The 14,877-nt window shown below is 35.3% G+C and overlaps 1 protein-coding gene across 2 annotated transcripts; it reads right to left on the bottom strand.

The window, feature by feature from the left end:
• Positions 1-8,241: 8,241 nt before the first annotated feature.
• Positions 8,242-14,635, bottom strand: pkdccb (protein kinase domain containing, cytoplasmic b). Of its 2 annotated transcripts, XM_058749597.1 has the most exons (8): positions 14,516-14,635; positions 13,344-13,849; positions 13,082-13,198; positions 11,095-11,366; positions 10,760-10,839; positions 10,565-10,672; positions 9,794-9,970; positions 8,242-8,979 (listed from the first exon to the last, which is right to left on the bottom strand). In XM_058749597.1, the coding sequence occupies exons 1-8, from the start codon at positions 14,544-14,546 to the stop codon at positions 8,876-8,878; spliced, it is 1,395 nt and encodes a 464-aa protein (XP_058605580.1). In that variant the 5' UTR covers positions 14,547-14,635; the 3' UTR covers positions 8,242-8,875. The 2 variants fall into 2 exon arrangements, with proteins under 2 accessions (XP_058605580.1, XP_058605579.1); XM_058749596.1 differs by lacking the exon at positions 14,516-14,635 and having other exon boundaries at positions 13,344-14,037.
• Positions 14,636-14,877: the final 242 nt, after the last annotated feature.

Here is a 14,877-nt window from a genome sequence, read left to right on the forward strand (position 1 = left end):
ATTGGACGATAAATATGTTTACACCCTCCCTCTTTCCTCTGGAGGCAATCCATTTAATCTGACCGGCCTGCTACACTGAGAGGCTCCATTACCGGATACAAATGCTGTCACTCTAGCTATTTTGAAGCCAGATGAACCCATCCAACCCTAAATTTAACAGTGGCTACAAATGAGTGCAGCTATTTGAAGTTTCATTTCTTGTTCTAAAATAGAAACAAAGACAAAAGACAATTGTTTATGTAATGCCTGTATTGTTGTATCAATGTCACATGTGTATGAAGTTTTATAAGTAATCTTAAATCACTGTTATATGGGGATATTTCATTGTGTGAATATTGTTGGAATTATGATGGAATAACAATCATCATCATCACCACCACTACAAGCATCATCATCGTCATTGTTGTTGTTATTGTTTTGTAGCATTATTATCTTATATAAGAATTATTATTATTATTATTATTATTATAATTACATTGGCTGCTACTTTCCATATTTTACATAAAACTCAAAATGTGTTTATTCAAAATGTGTTTGATGACTCAAAATAATGGAGCAAGTTGCTTTTTATTACGAACAAATGTGGTAGCTTGTGGTATTCACCAGTCAGATATGTATCATTAAGTTCATTAAGAATTTAAAAGTAATCTTAAAGGGATAGTTCACCCAAAAATGAAATTTCTGTCATTTCTGATCATTTACTCACCCTCAAGATGTCCCAAACCTGTATGAGTTTCTTTCTTCTGTTGAGCACAAAAGAAGATATTTTAAGTAATGTTGGTAACCAAGCAGTTGACAGGAGCCATTGACTTCCATATGGAAAAATTACTATGGAAGTCAATGGCTACCGTCAACTGTTTGGTTACCAATAGTTTTTTTGTTTTTTGTTTTTCAAAATATCATTTTTGGGTGAATTATCCCTTTAAATTTTAAATAATAAAGCTTATTTGACATTTAGTTGATGCTCCACTTTATACAGTGGGTGTATTGGGACAGTTTGCAAGTACACCACCAGGTGGCAGTGTTGTAGCAAAGTTACATTTAAGCTCTCCGTTGATTTTTTATTTGGTTGCTTTTGGATTTTTGCTTGAAAGGGAAAACACACTGAGAACTAATAGGCTATTCTGAGAACTAATAGGCTATTCTGAATGTTTTAATTCACATAAAGTGAAAAAAGGCAAATGAATTTCGTGCTTCCCAGTCGTTTTCATCTTATGTACCACCACAACCCCATCAACACAGCCTACTCCTTCATTGACACAAACCTGACATGTGTTCCTTTCAACTTATATTATTTTCGACATCGCTTAGCATTATCATTAATGTCAATTAAAAATACAACAATACTGTGGGTTAAAAACTGACTCACCATGCACATTTATAAAACTTGCACACATTGCGCATATCATGTTATTTTATTCACTCCTTAAAATGGACTATTGTTTTTCTGTTTTATAAGTTTCACAAAGCACAATTAAAATCTTTACAAGTACTTCTTGGAACCTGCTTTAGTCCCCCCAGTGTATTTAGACCCCTGGTTAGAAACCATTGAATTATTTGACTTTATTGCCATTTTGAATTTATGATTTGGAATCTTTTAATAGGTGTTTTGATATTTTTAACTGATCGACATCACATGTATTTTGCATTTTAGAGAGTTCACGATAGGCTACAGTAAACTATGCCAAGTGTTTGACTTTCCAAAATATGTTTGCTTTGGGGGAGTCTCACTGAAAACACCGAAGGTCAATCTTAGGTCCCCATCAGTGCCCTGGAAAGTTTACAACTGGGTTTTTCAGAGTTGCCAGATTACTTCTGAGCTCTTTCTGTATTGTTTAGGATATAATGTCAGGAACCTACATAAGAAAGTCATTCACATGACTCTGAATCAGTTGTCTTTGGCTCAGTCCCCATTCTCTGCTGGACTTCTGCAGACCCTTTGAGACCTCCACATGGTCGAATCCTTATTTGCAAAAGAGCGTGGGGGGCTCACTCTCTCCAAACGTAACTTCACCCCCATGTCAAAAGCAACCTCCAAACATAACCTCAACCCCCACCTCCAACAGTAACTCATCCAGCCCCACAGAGTTTGGATCAGTCCTGCTTGTTTTCTCAGAGTAATCACTGAAAATTACTTTTACTGCTCTAATGTACTCCTGAAACACACAAAATTGGTGCCCATTATCACAAATTGATCGTAAAAAGTCTGAGAGTCACGCTAAATAGTGTTTAAATAGGCCCTTGTACACATGACAGATTTTACAACACCAAAGATTACGTATCTTTATATATTAAGCATAATTTAAAAAGAAGGTGGACACCTTAGCCGAGTCTTAAACTGGAGGGCGCCATATACGGGCAAACGCTGCCAGAACCTCTCTAACGGGAATGACAGAAAGCCAGTTTAGTGACTCATTAGTCCATTTAGCTGTGATTTGCATTTAATTAATATTCCTGAAAGACATATACTGGTTCTATTGTAATGATGCAGACTAATGAACTCCTAATGGTGCCAGATTTAACAGTCTCCTGACTGATTCCTTAACTGTTTTATGGATATTGGGGCAATCTGCTAATTACAGTAGAAACTTAACACATTGTGTCGGTGTCTGAAAGTTTTTATGCAAACTGTGATAATAAGACTATTGAATAAACTACCTGGGATTTCTGCACTCTTTTACTTATAGTCATAGTAAATAAACAACAGCTATTTTATTTGGGTAACACTTTACAAAAAGGTTCATTAGTTAACTACATTAGTTAACATGAACTAATAATGAACTGCACTTATACAGCGTTTATTAATCTTTGTTAATGTTAATTTCAACATTTAATAATACATTATTAAAATCTTGTTAACATTAGGTAATGCACTGTGAACTAACATGAACTAACAATGAACATCTGTATTTTTATTAACTAACGTTAGCGAAGATTAGTAAATACAGTAACAAATGTATTGCTCATGGTTAGTTCATGTTAGTTACTACATTAACTAATGTTTAACTAATGAACCTTATTGTAAAGTGTTACCTTTATTTGATTTGGCAGCTAGATGTAAGTCAGTGACAATCTGATAATGCAGAGCTGGAACATATGGAGTAATTTATAAATAAACAAATATAAATAAGAATTCAGATATTTCATTAAAATTTTCAGTAACACTTCATAGTATTCTCACTATTAACTAGTTGCTTGGCATGCATATTATTAACATATTGGCTGTTTATTAGTACTTATAAAGTACATATTCTGCATGACCATATTCTATAATCATACCCAATACCTAAACTATTAATAAGCAGCAAATTAGGAGTTTATTGAGGCAAAAATCGTAGTTAATGGCGATAGTTGGACTTTAAAATAAAGTGTGATCAAATTGTCTTATTTTGTCATGGCTGATCAGCTTTTTGATTCTGATAAAAAAAAAATTACAATTCATCTTTATTTAGCTGCATCTGAGTCATAACTGATTGATGATTAATGATTTTTTTTGTCATGGCTGTTATTGACTTATTTGGTTAAATCTTTATTAAAATATTTAAAAATGTATTAAAAGTGAATCTTTATTTTCTCTAACTGAACATTCTGATTTGGTTAAAACTTTATGTATCATTAAAAATATTTTATTAAAAAGGATATTTATTTTGTCATGACTGCCACTGAATTTTTGGTTCAGTTAAAACTGTATTCTTTATTTTAACAATAAATATTTATTTTGTCATCGCTGCTGCTGAACTATCTGATTTGGTTAAAACCTTATTAATCTTCATTAAATTGTTTTATTAAAAAATCTTCATTTTGTCTTCTACTGAACTTTTTGATTCAGATCAAACAACTTAAAAAGTTACATTTTAGTTGTAAGACCAACAAGACTGAAGAAACTACACAAGTGCCAATAATAATAAACAATAATCAATAAATATGAATAATAAAATGTAATGTAGTAGTTTTCTCAGATATTATATATGTATTAAACTAAAAACAACTTCAGTGATGATTTATCTCAAATAAATCTCTGTAGATATGTCAAAGCCATCAATTACACATGTTCTAGACCCCTGAGAAACTGTAAAACAGGCACAAGGTTAGAAGGCCCTCAGAAACAAAAGGTTTCTCCAGCAGCTGGCCCAGCACCAGAACCAGAGCCTCCAGCTCTCTGCCAGCATCTCCAGCCCTGGGCGCTCAGGCCAGCCGGACCGAGAATGATTTACAGAAGCCATGTGTCAATCCACAACAGTGGAACGAAGACCTGGTGGACCCACTATGATGGATGACCCTTAACTGTGGCGCGACTTAAAGGCATTAGAGAAGGACATAGAGGAGGAGGAGGGGGCGTTAGCTTCAAACGCAAAGCACATGAAACACTTCATGTGGGAGTACGAGCAGATATCTCAAGACTTTGCTGTATTTCTGAATTTGACATGCTCGAGAGTGGGTCACCTGTTAACAAATTCTATGGTCAGTGAATGCTTTTATGAAACTGTGACCTGATCATCTTTCTTGTCTCATCTCATTTGTTGTGTTGAATCTGATTGGGGAAACAGATCTAAACACCACTAGAATTATAAACCATTTATGGTGGTGTACTAACTGGACCAGCATGAAAAACTATACTTTTAAAAACGTATTATGGAAATAATATACTTGAAAAGAATATAATACTTTTCAGACATTCCATGTTATTTCCAATTAAAAGAAAATGCATTATAGTTTAATTGTATATTAAATGCAATTTATTGAACTTAAGAGCACTTCTTTGAACAATTTAAGTAGGAATTAAGTTCATTGTTATATTTACTTGTCTTTGAACTATGGTTAAAGTGTACTGCCGAATGCACCGACAAGCATTTATGGTAAGCTAATTTAATGTCATTTCTATTAAAACTTGTATTTGTAATTACATTTTTTTATTGATGAAGTTGCAAATTAGTACTTTAAAATATATATTCACTTTAAATGTAATAATGAGTAACACACACTACAGTTAGAATTACTATCATAGCTAACAAGAATATGTTCTGGTAATGTTTTGCTAATGTTCCAATATTTTTAAATGCTCTATTTTTTAAATTTAAAAACCCTTTTAAGGTTATGCAAACATTCCATTTTGTCACTTTGCAAGCATTATAGGGAATGTTAATATTAAACATTCTCTTAACTTTCTGAAACAAGTAGCGAGTTTTTTTTTTTTTTAAATGTTAGATGAACGTTAAACGTTAAACAGTTAAACGTCCCATGAACAATGTTCTGTACTTGTACGTATTTAAAGAACAAAAATGTTTTTATTTTATTAGTACCTACAAGTTTTAAGAAACAGTCTTGGGAATCTAACCCCTTAAGTGGCCTTTTATTTAATTAGTATTCCATTATCTGCAAGTACAGTTTTAAAAATATACTTTTAAGATTTGAAATTACACGAGAAGAACACCTTCAAGTGTGCTTCTTTTTCACAAGTGTAAAGAAGCTAAATCGGTGTCAGATTTGATTGCTTATTTCAGATTCAAATGTTATTAAAATGGTCTTGACTATTCAGACTTTCCTCACTGAAGTAGACAGGAGCTGTACCTGTATACTTATTACCTAGAAAATAGCTGCCCGGAGGCAGTACCAAAATGGTTGAGTGAACTGCTTTAAAAGGACTTTGATTATGCTCTCAAAACTGGACCTGCTGAAGCTTATCCTGTATTAGCAGAGTCAATCTACACAAAAGTCAGAGAAGAGAACTGAATCCTCCACAGAAATCTCTTGAAGTTCCTCACGGCTTTACGTACACAAATGCAACATGTTTTTAAACCACAAGCTCTGGCTTGCTTTTGGGCTACATATCATTTCCAGATGGAGTTCATGAATAAGAGTGATAGAAATAAGTTGAGTGAAACAGGAAACTAAAGAAACAAAATGGCAGGGAAAGAGCAGGGCGCAATAACAATCCACTTCAACGCCACACAACTACCTGGCTGTCAGTTAAAACCACAGAAACACAGAGCCCCACTATGAGACACTGGGAGGTAAGGAATCTCTATGTATCCTTACCCAAAAAACAAACAGCAGAAATGTATTGTAAGGTTTGTAACTAATGCTGGGGTGTGGGCGATGGCGATGCAACTGTGATTCAGACTGAGATTCAAGAGCCAACACAAATAGAGAGAGAAAAAAAGAGAAAACAGCCACAAGTTGCCAACATGTTCTTTTATTCTTGACATTGTAAAACATATGTAGTGCTTTTCAAAAAGCCTAGAGTGTGTTTTAAACACTGTAGTGTTTCCATCTGTGTGCTGTGATGCATGGATTTGTGAGTTTGGCCAAAAAAAGCTACAAGTCATGTCTGCCATTACTGTGTCAAAGTGCAAGCCAAGAAAAACACAACAGAATCCAGAAATTTAATTGTGGGATGAAAGGTTGTAAACCTCATTTGATGATCGCTGTATTTTTTTTGGACTTTAAAAACACACTGGAAGCCACAAAATGAGTGTAGTGGCATCGCTGTAAGGGTCAATGACCAATAAGTGTTTCCACGATAAATTAAAGGAAAAAATCTTTAAAACACATGTGCCAAGTTTTTAGAAATGTATTCTTTGTATTTATGTTGATTTCATATAGCATTGCAAAACATTTACAGAAATAATGGCTCTAAAAATGTCATGTGATGATGAACTGAAAAGTATATTTTTGGTATATTTCATTTAATTCATCAATATTATACATTTTTGCAGAGTGACATCATACAACGTAAACTAACCATCTGTTGTCATTAAAAGATCAAATGATAGCCAAGATTTATTGACCTTGACACACAGTCATGATGAGGGCCTGCAGGGTCCTCTCTAAGATATCATTTCCTATTTTGTGTTTTTTCCCCCGACACATTAGTCACACCACATGACTTTGATTTAACAAAATCTTCGAATATTAATAAGCAATGAAGAAGTTTTGTTAAAATATATACCTATTTTCTAAATAATTATACTAAAAGATTACATCAAACTACTTAATAAGGTTTCATTTTCAATTAATTCATCATTTTAATGAGTCTGTTTTTTCTTTTTTATGATACAGTATCAGAAAAGTTGTACCACCCTGACATTTTTTATGTCCACCAAATATAATTAATTTTAATTTGGAAATAAAAACATGCCCATAATAAAGTCCTCTCTATGATATAATTTTCTGTTTTATGTTTTTTCTACACATTGGTCACACCACATGACTTTGACTTAATTAAAGTTTCAAATATTAATAAGCAATGAAGAAGTTTTGTTAAAATATATAAATATTTTCTAACTAATTGTACTAAAAGATTTCATCAAACTACTTAATAAGGTTTAATTTTCAATTAATTCATCATTTGAATGAGTCTTTTTTTCTACTTTTTTCTACAGGAAAGTTGTACCACCCTGACATTTTTTTATGTCCCCTAAATATAATTCATTTTAATCTGGAAATTAAAAACAAGCCCATAATAAAAGAAGTGTATTCAAATAATTTTGTGTGAATTGCATATTAAACCCAAACAAAACGTGACCATTGTGTCACTGACCCGTAAATCACCTGAACATAAACAGTTTGCATGGTGAGTAAACTTTTGAATAATTCCGTCACTACTGATTTACTCTGCATTAAGTCATCCTTATGCCAAGTGTTTCAGATAATGTAAAATAATTGCATAAGATCTTATCAGTGGCCAAACCCCAGGAGCTCCAGGGCAATGCAAGAGGGACAAAGGCTCCCACCTAAACATTCCCTGCCCCTGAAACCATAGCTGGGCTTATCTGTGCATATCTATGTAGTCATGAATGGAAACCCCTAACTAGGGCAGATGGCAGCCCCATTCGTGTGCTAACAGCAGATTTACTTTAATTGTTCTTAATGCTCCTTTGTTTTTGGGCTCCTCCATGAGAAAAGGGCCTCAAACAAGCTGCATTTACATGTAACAATTAAACTATAATGACCCTGCAAGTGATTTATTGGTATGCGGTGGAAAGGTTTTGTGTAAACTTTGTGCTTGGAGGTCTCCTCAGAAATAGCTGGTAAAATGCAAGCAGAGGAGAATGGAAAGACCGACAGTTGATTTCACACCTGAAAAGTGAATTAACAGAATGCACTGATAACATTCAGATGGTAATGCGATGTAGTTAATGCAAAAAGGTGTCTGTTAATGTGATCGGAAAACACTGACTTTTCGCTGATCTGCTAAATAAACTGTGCTTAGTAATAAAACAGAGACAAACTGTGGAAAAATTTGTTTTATTACTTAGGTTGTATTTTAAAAAAAGGTATTAAAATAAAACACAGAATGTAGAATGAACATATCCACACAAATAACATTAAAATCTCTTTCTTTGAAAGAACAAGAAAACGGACACACCCATGGGATGAAGTCTGGCATTCTTCTGATATATCTAGATTTCTATCAGTAAATGCAGAAAGGACAATGGCGTCCAACATACATTCCTGCGCTTTTGTGGTTTCAGCACTTTTCCGCCTATTGACACGGTTCTCGGCACATACTTGCATCCAGCAAAACGCTGCAAACTTCTGGCCTCATTAACATCAAAGTAAATCTGTGAAAGAGCTTGTTTTCTTTTTCCTCCTGCAGGCATCAGCCAGTGAAAAATAGGCTCAATGTCCTTGCAGTGGACCATGCCATGTGAACGTAAGACAGGAGGAACAGTTAGAAAGCGGTATTTTTCGTGCTGCTTTTTTTTCTTCAGGTTAATTATACCTGAAGGGAAATCCTTTTAACTGCTCCTTGGCAGCGTGTAGGATTGGCAGGAAGATCAAACAGCCATTGAGTAAGATGCCTATAAATATAACACATTCATTTGTCTCAAATTTTCCCCCTTCCCCCTCAGTTCCTCTGGCTTTCTCTTTCTCAAAGCACTGCTCCCGAGGCTTTAACCCTCCTCATGTACACTGCTGAGTTCACATCTGGAACCAGATGGCTGAAGCCACTTCTGAAAGAGGCAAGAAGTCGACCTGCAGACAAGTAAAGGCAAAGAGAGCCTTGGGTTAGACACAGCCTGTTCCAAACAGACACAACAGTCATGCGTTCAGATGATTTATATTGCTGAACAGAGGCATAGCCGCTTTATTGAAGGCCTGCTCATCAGACAGATATTTATTTGATGTTTCAGAGGTTTCTGTGCTGTGTTTTGACAAAGCGAGGCAGTTCTGAGGATTTATTGCTACCATTTTCCATATAAAACACATTCTTTCTCAAATAGCACACCACGAAAATCATTACTTTAATCATTATTTTTGGGTTACTTGAGAAGAATATTGAAAAGATATGAACTGCATTCAGAATATAAATTTAAATGGAGTTTATCAGATTAAACAAATCTAACAAAATTTGGTAGGTTAGATTTATGGTTTTATTCATAAAAAAGTTTATTCATAAAACAAAAGAAGGGCTAAGGAAAATATTCCAAATATGAAACTATTAAAATATTATACACTATCTTTCAAAGATGTTTTACAAAATAGGTATCTTGTTTTAAGCATTTTTAGATATTTTACTGAAAGACATGATGAAAATACACTAGTGGTAAAAAAAATTTCTGCTGTGATTTTGGATCTGTTTTAAGCTAAATGTGATATTATATGATATTTAATATTATATGCTAAAAATATAATATTATTTATCTATAAAATCATTCAAAAAAAGGTTTATAAAATATATGTTAAATTTTTTTGTGTCACTTTTTCATGCCAAAGAACAAAACTTGATTATTCTGTAAAAGCTGCTAATGATGTAAGTGGAATCAAACAATCCAAAGCATACACTGACCTGTCCATGTTTTTTCACTACTGAGAGAGAAGCTCGTGCACTGTGGATGAGAACTGCAGATGAGCGCAGCCTCTCTGGCAGTGTGCACAGACAGCACGCAGCCCTGGTGGTTGTACGATGGCCAGCATCTGTATTCCATATTTGCAACACTCCTCATTCCTTTCAGGACAGCATAATCTGTACAAAGTGGAAAAATGCATCAAAACTATTCCAGGATCCACTCAACACTGTTGCAACACCCATCTGTAAAATATTACCATGTTCAGAGACTTTAAGAGAAAAGAGTCCTCTCACAGTAGAGGTGGCAGAATCTCATGTTACTAAATATGTGCGCGCAAATGTGAGGACAACAAAAGGCAGCGGCGGCTCTGCCAAAATCTCAAAATAGAGGGGAACGTGTGGAAACTTTTTACGAGAGTTGTTGTGAACGCATTTGGACATAAGATTTGAAAATTCTTTGACAATGCTTGGCTGTTTTAATGCCTCTGTGCAGCTTTATTGTGGCAGTGTGATTGATTTATGGGTGTCAAAGCTCACAGGGAGGGAGTGAGAGAGTCTTACGGGCTACAAAAGTTGCCCTTGAAGATGGATTGAGTTACACAGGTTTTATGACTGAAGTACATCTTCTTAAAGGTGCAGTCGGAAACACATCAAGCTGAGAGCACTGCATATATCTGGAATGCTTTTCGCCGTAGTTATGATTGAATATGCATGTAATTGGAGTTGAAAACTGTTAAGAAGTATAATTCATCATTAAAATCAACACATTACCTCTGGTTATTGATGGCGGCAAATTCTCCAGGTGCAGCCCAGATTTGTACATATGCAAAACCTCTTCGAAGGCAACCAGGGTTTCGTTAATGCTTTGCTTTAAATCTCCTGTGACAAGAACATAAATTAAGCTTCCATTATTCAGCCACTTCAAGAGTTAGAGTTCATCAAGATGAATTTCGCAGTAAAGCTCACCTGTGGAGTTCATTATTTGGTGAATAAGAGGTTTCAGCAGTGGGGGAGCTTGATGAGGCAGTAGGTAGGTGAAAAAATACCTGGGGAGGAAAATAACGAATTCATATAATTCATCCGAAACTCGGCCAAGAATAGCAGAGAGGCGATTCAAGCTGCGAGATCAATATGCTACAGCTGATGCCCTGACACACAGCGGGGCAGATAATTAATCATAACAGGCACAGGGGGGGAGAAGCTGCCATGAAACTCCCCGCACCGACCATGCCACACTCTCGTACGACAACTATTTTATTATCTGGCTCAGACAATAAAGGTGGAATGTGGGAAGTGCTCACCTGTAGGCATTGTAGAGGTTCTTCATCTCGTTCAAGCCTTCGCAGGTTCTAGAGGGGGAGCATTGGAGGGTGAAATTGCGGAGGGGAAACTGCAGCAGGCAGTCTGAGTCCTCTTGACAGGCCGGTTCTTGAATACTTGCATCATCCAAGTCCGTTAACTTGAGTTCTCCTGACACCATAACAAACTGTCGAGGCTGGAAATCCAGCAGGGCCACTGAACCCAGCGGTGAATGAGACAGATATTGAAGAAGCCGCACTAAACCAAGACAGACCTGTGCACAAACACAATCAATAGTTACTTGTTTGCTTAGGTCTATTTTTATTACCACAAAAAAATTAACCTATTATTCGATTAACCACCAGAATAATCGACCAATTACCAAAATAATCATTAGTGACAGCCTCTAATATATACGCATATCTATCTATCTATCTATCTATCTATCTATCTATCTATCTATCTATCTATCTATCTATCTATCTATTAGTGCTTTCAAATGATTAATCGCGATTAATCGTATCCAAAAAAGTTTTTCTTTACATAATATGTGTGTACACTTTGTATATTTATTATGTATATATAAATACAAACACATGCATGTATATATTTAAGAAAAATATGTTATGATTATATATTAAATATATTTATATATAATATAAAATATAAGAATATAAATATATAAATGTCTATACATGTAAATATTTACAAAATATATACTGTATGTGTGTGTGTGTGTGTGTGTGTATATATATATATACAAATAATAAATATACACAGTACACACACATATATTATGTAAACAAAAACTTTTATTTTGGATGCGATTAATCGCGATTAATCGTTTGACAGCACTAATAAATATATATTTATTATAATTTTGCACTTTTTTTAGATTATTCACTTGTGAATGTCATGTACCAACAAAACAAGATTATATACTCAGAACTATATATTACATAATATTAATATATTATTGTATTTACAGTATTTTATACTAATACTACTAATTACTATACTACTAATTTTGCAGTCTTTCAGGCATGTTTTTCATTAAAATATCTAAAATCCCTTAAAACAAGATAAATTTACTTGAGAAACAACACAATATATAGAGCTTATTTTTATAGAATGTTTCTTTAATACAAGTGCATTTGTCTTACTGCACTGGCAGAATTTTTCACTGGTTCGTAACTTTGTTATACTCAAAATGTGGAAAACATTTTTGCAGTGTAAATAGTATAGATTTTTTTGTACACTTATGGTTTATGCATTGTTTTACACCCAAATTGTCCCCTCAGGCATCAATAAAGTACGTTGATCTTCCTATACGCACAACCTAAATTATGTAAATTTGTAAATATAAACTCTGTTTTTGCTAACTAGTCTTCACCATATCCATTATTTTTTCTTACTTCCTTATATAATGTTTTTAAAACTGGAGAGCACAGAAAAGGTATTAAGTCACCTTTGAATATACCCTTGAAGACACCGTAGCTACAGCTCTTCAAAAACAGAGGAGGATGAAACCAAACACCTTTTGAATGACTCTCGACCACGTGTTTCAGAGAAGGCAAGAATGTCAAAGAGACGAGTCACTCGATTACAGCCCTTTAGCTTAAATGCATTTGTCATCATCAGAGCCCATCAAAAATCAAAGGTGCAGAGTGTCAACACCTGCTTCTTGTATACCAAAGTGAACGTGAAAGAAAATACTCTCGCCTCGTGAAACTCAGTATCGCCCGCTCCCTCAAACGGTGCCGAGAAATTATCAGGGTAAAGAAAAGAAAAAGGATGGACATCTGAGACAGACATCTGTCCCTCAGTACTATTTGATCAGGCTCAGTTGGTATGGAGATGGGGCTCCAGTTAATCCACCCAAGCCAAAGAATTTCATCCACCCCCACTTCAGGTATGCCCTGTGGGGGGACTGTGGGTGGGGAATCTCTGATTAACACTCCACAGGAGGCCTGGGGGTGGTGCTCTTACCCGAAAGCGCTCTTCCCAGGGGCTCTGCAGGAGCTGTATCATTTGAAGTGGCATCCCCTGCTCCAGAACTGCTGTGATGCCACCAACCAGAGCGCTGTCCTGACATTGACCTTTCAGCTGGAATGAACACAACAAGTATAGTGGATAAACTGGTGCAAAATGCAACATGTGGCATTAAGCTTTTGCATATCTAATATATTACATAACAACGGCACAACCTGGAGAGTGAGTCCAAGTTATTGCATAAGGGTGTTTTTCTTACCTCTACAATATTGGGGTGCTGCAGTCTCTGCAATAACACAATCTCCTTCCTCAGTTTGAAAGATACAAGCTCATTACAACCTTGGGAATCTTGAAAATCTTCCATGCACAATCTCATGTCTGTACCTTGATGGTTTACGGATTTCAGTGCCACAAATAATCCTTGCGGCAGTGCTGCTTTTAATACTGTTTTAGTGTAACCTGAACCGAGAAATTCAACAGCTTTGATGCCACTAAGTTCTTCACAGCCAATATCAGTTTTAGCAGTTAATGGGTTGTCCAAACTTAATTTCCCATTGATATAGTCTGCACTGTCATTTGTGGAGAAACTTTGATCCATAAAGCCTTGTTTATCATCAAAAGTGATGTCCAAGAGCTCAAGTTCTTGTTGTCTTTCCGTGAGTTGCTGGAGCAATCTGTCCCGCGCTGGAGTTAGACCATCTGGGCGGGCAGCATCACCAAAAGGTTTGTTCTCCTGGAGACCAAAGTGCCATTTTTTCAGAATAACTGTTAAAGACAAAAACAACAAAGCAAGAAGTAAAAAAGCGCAAAAGGGGTTCCTTGAGAAAGTCATGGTAAGTTCATGTAGGTCCTTTCTGAGTTTTTACTGTCAAACTCCGACACGTTCTCTTCGGTCATACTTCTCTCTGACACGCACAGAACGTGCGCGCTGTAATTTAGTGTAGTAACTGTGAGCTGTGGTAACGCCTCTTGGGCGTGTCCTCATGGCCAAATAATCACCTCCCACACAATGCAACTTCGACTGACACACAAACAAAAGAGGCTATATGTGCTTTTACCATACCGTTGACCTCTTGAAGAATTTATGTAAAGGATAACATACATTCAGGCGGTCATTATCACAAAATAAACCCTGACAAGATGATCAGGCCCACGCTTAAACAGCCTGCCTGTATCTAGCTTAATAAATAAATAAAACACACTGAAATGAAACATTGATTACTTGAGTTAAAATTACTTTATAATCCTAAATAATAGCTTAAAAGCTTTCACAAAGAAAAATAGTCCATCTCAGCACAGAATAGCCTACGTTAAATATTAATGTAGCTTATGTTGTTATAAATAATAATGTAGGCTACTGTTTACTGTAATTTAATTAGCGACAATAAACATCTGTTTTAGGTTCTCTCTCATTCATCTTATGCCTCTTACCGGTTTGTTGTTCATCTGAGCGATGTTTCATTTTCTTTCTGCAATCATTTATGTAGGCTACTAAAATAAATATTGTCCTTTGGTAGTTTAATTACAGTCGCAAGACGGCGCCAATGAGCAATTTTGTACTTGCTAGAAGAAGTTCACACGTAACGCTCGTACGTAATAAGAATTAGCTACAGTAATTATTAAATAGCGTATAATACCGTGTAACTAAGAAAATAATTTTAGTGGGGTACTCTTTTAAAACAATAAAAAAATATGTTGTTTGGGGGCAACATCGTAGGACAATGGAAAGAAATTACTTAAAAAATTAGACATGAAACAAACGCTTGATAACATGATGCAATAGAATGTTCTGT

Source organism: Onychostoma macrolepis, chromosome 17 (genome assembly GCF_012432095.1).
Source record: "Onychostoma macrolepis isolate SWU-2019 chromosome 17, ASM1243209v1, whole genome shotgun sequence".
Classification (NCBI taxonomy): domain Eukaryota; kingdom Metazoa; phylum Chordata; class Actinopteri; order Cypriniformes; family Cyprinidae; genus Onychostoma; species Onychostoma macrolepis.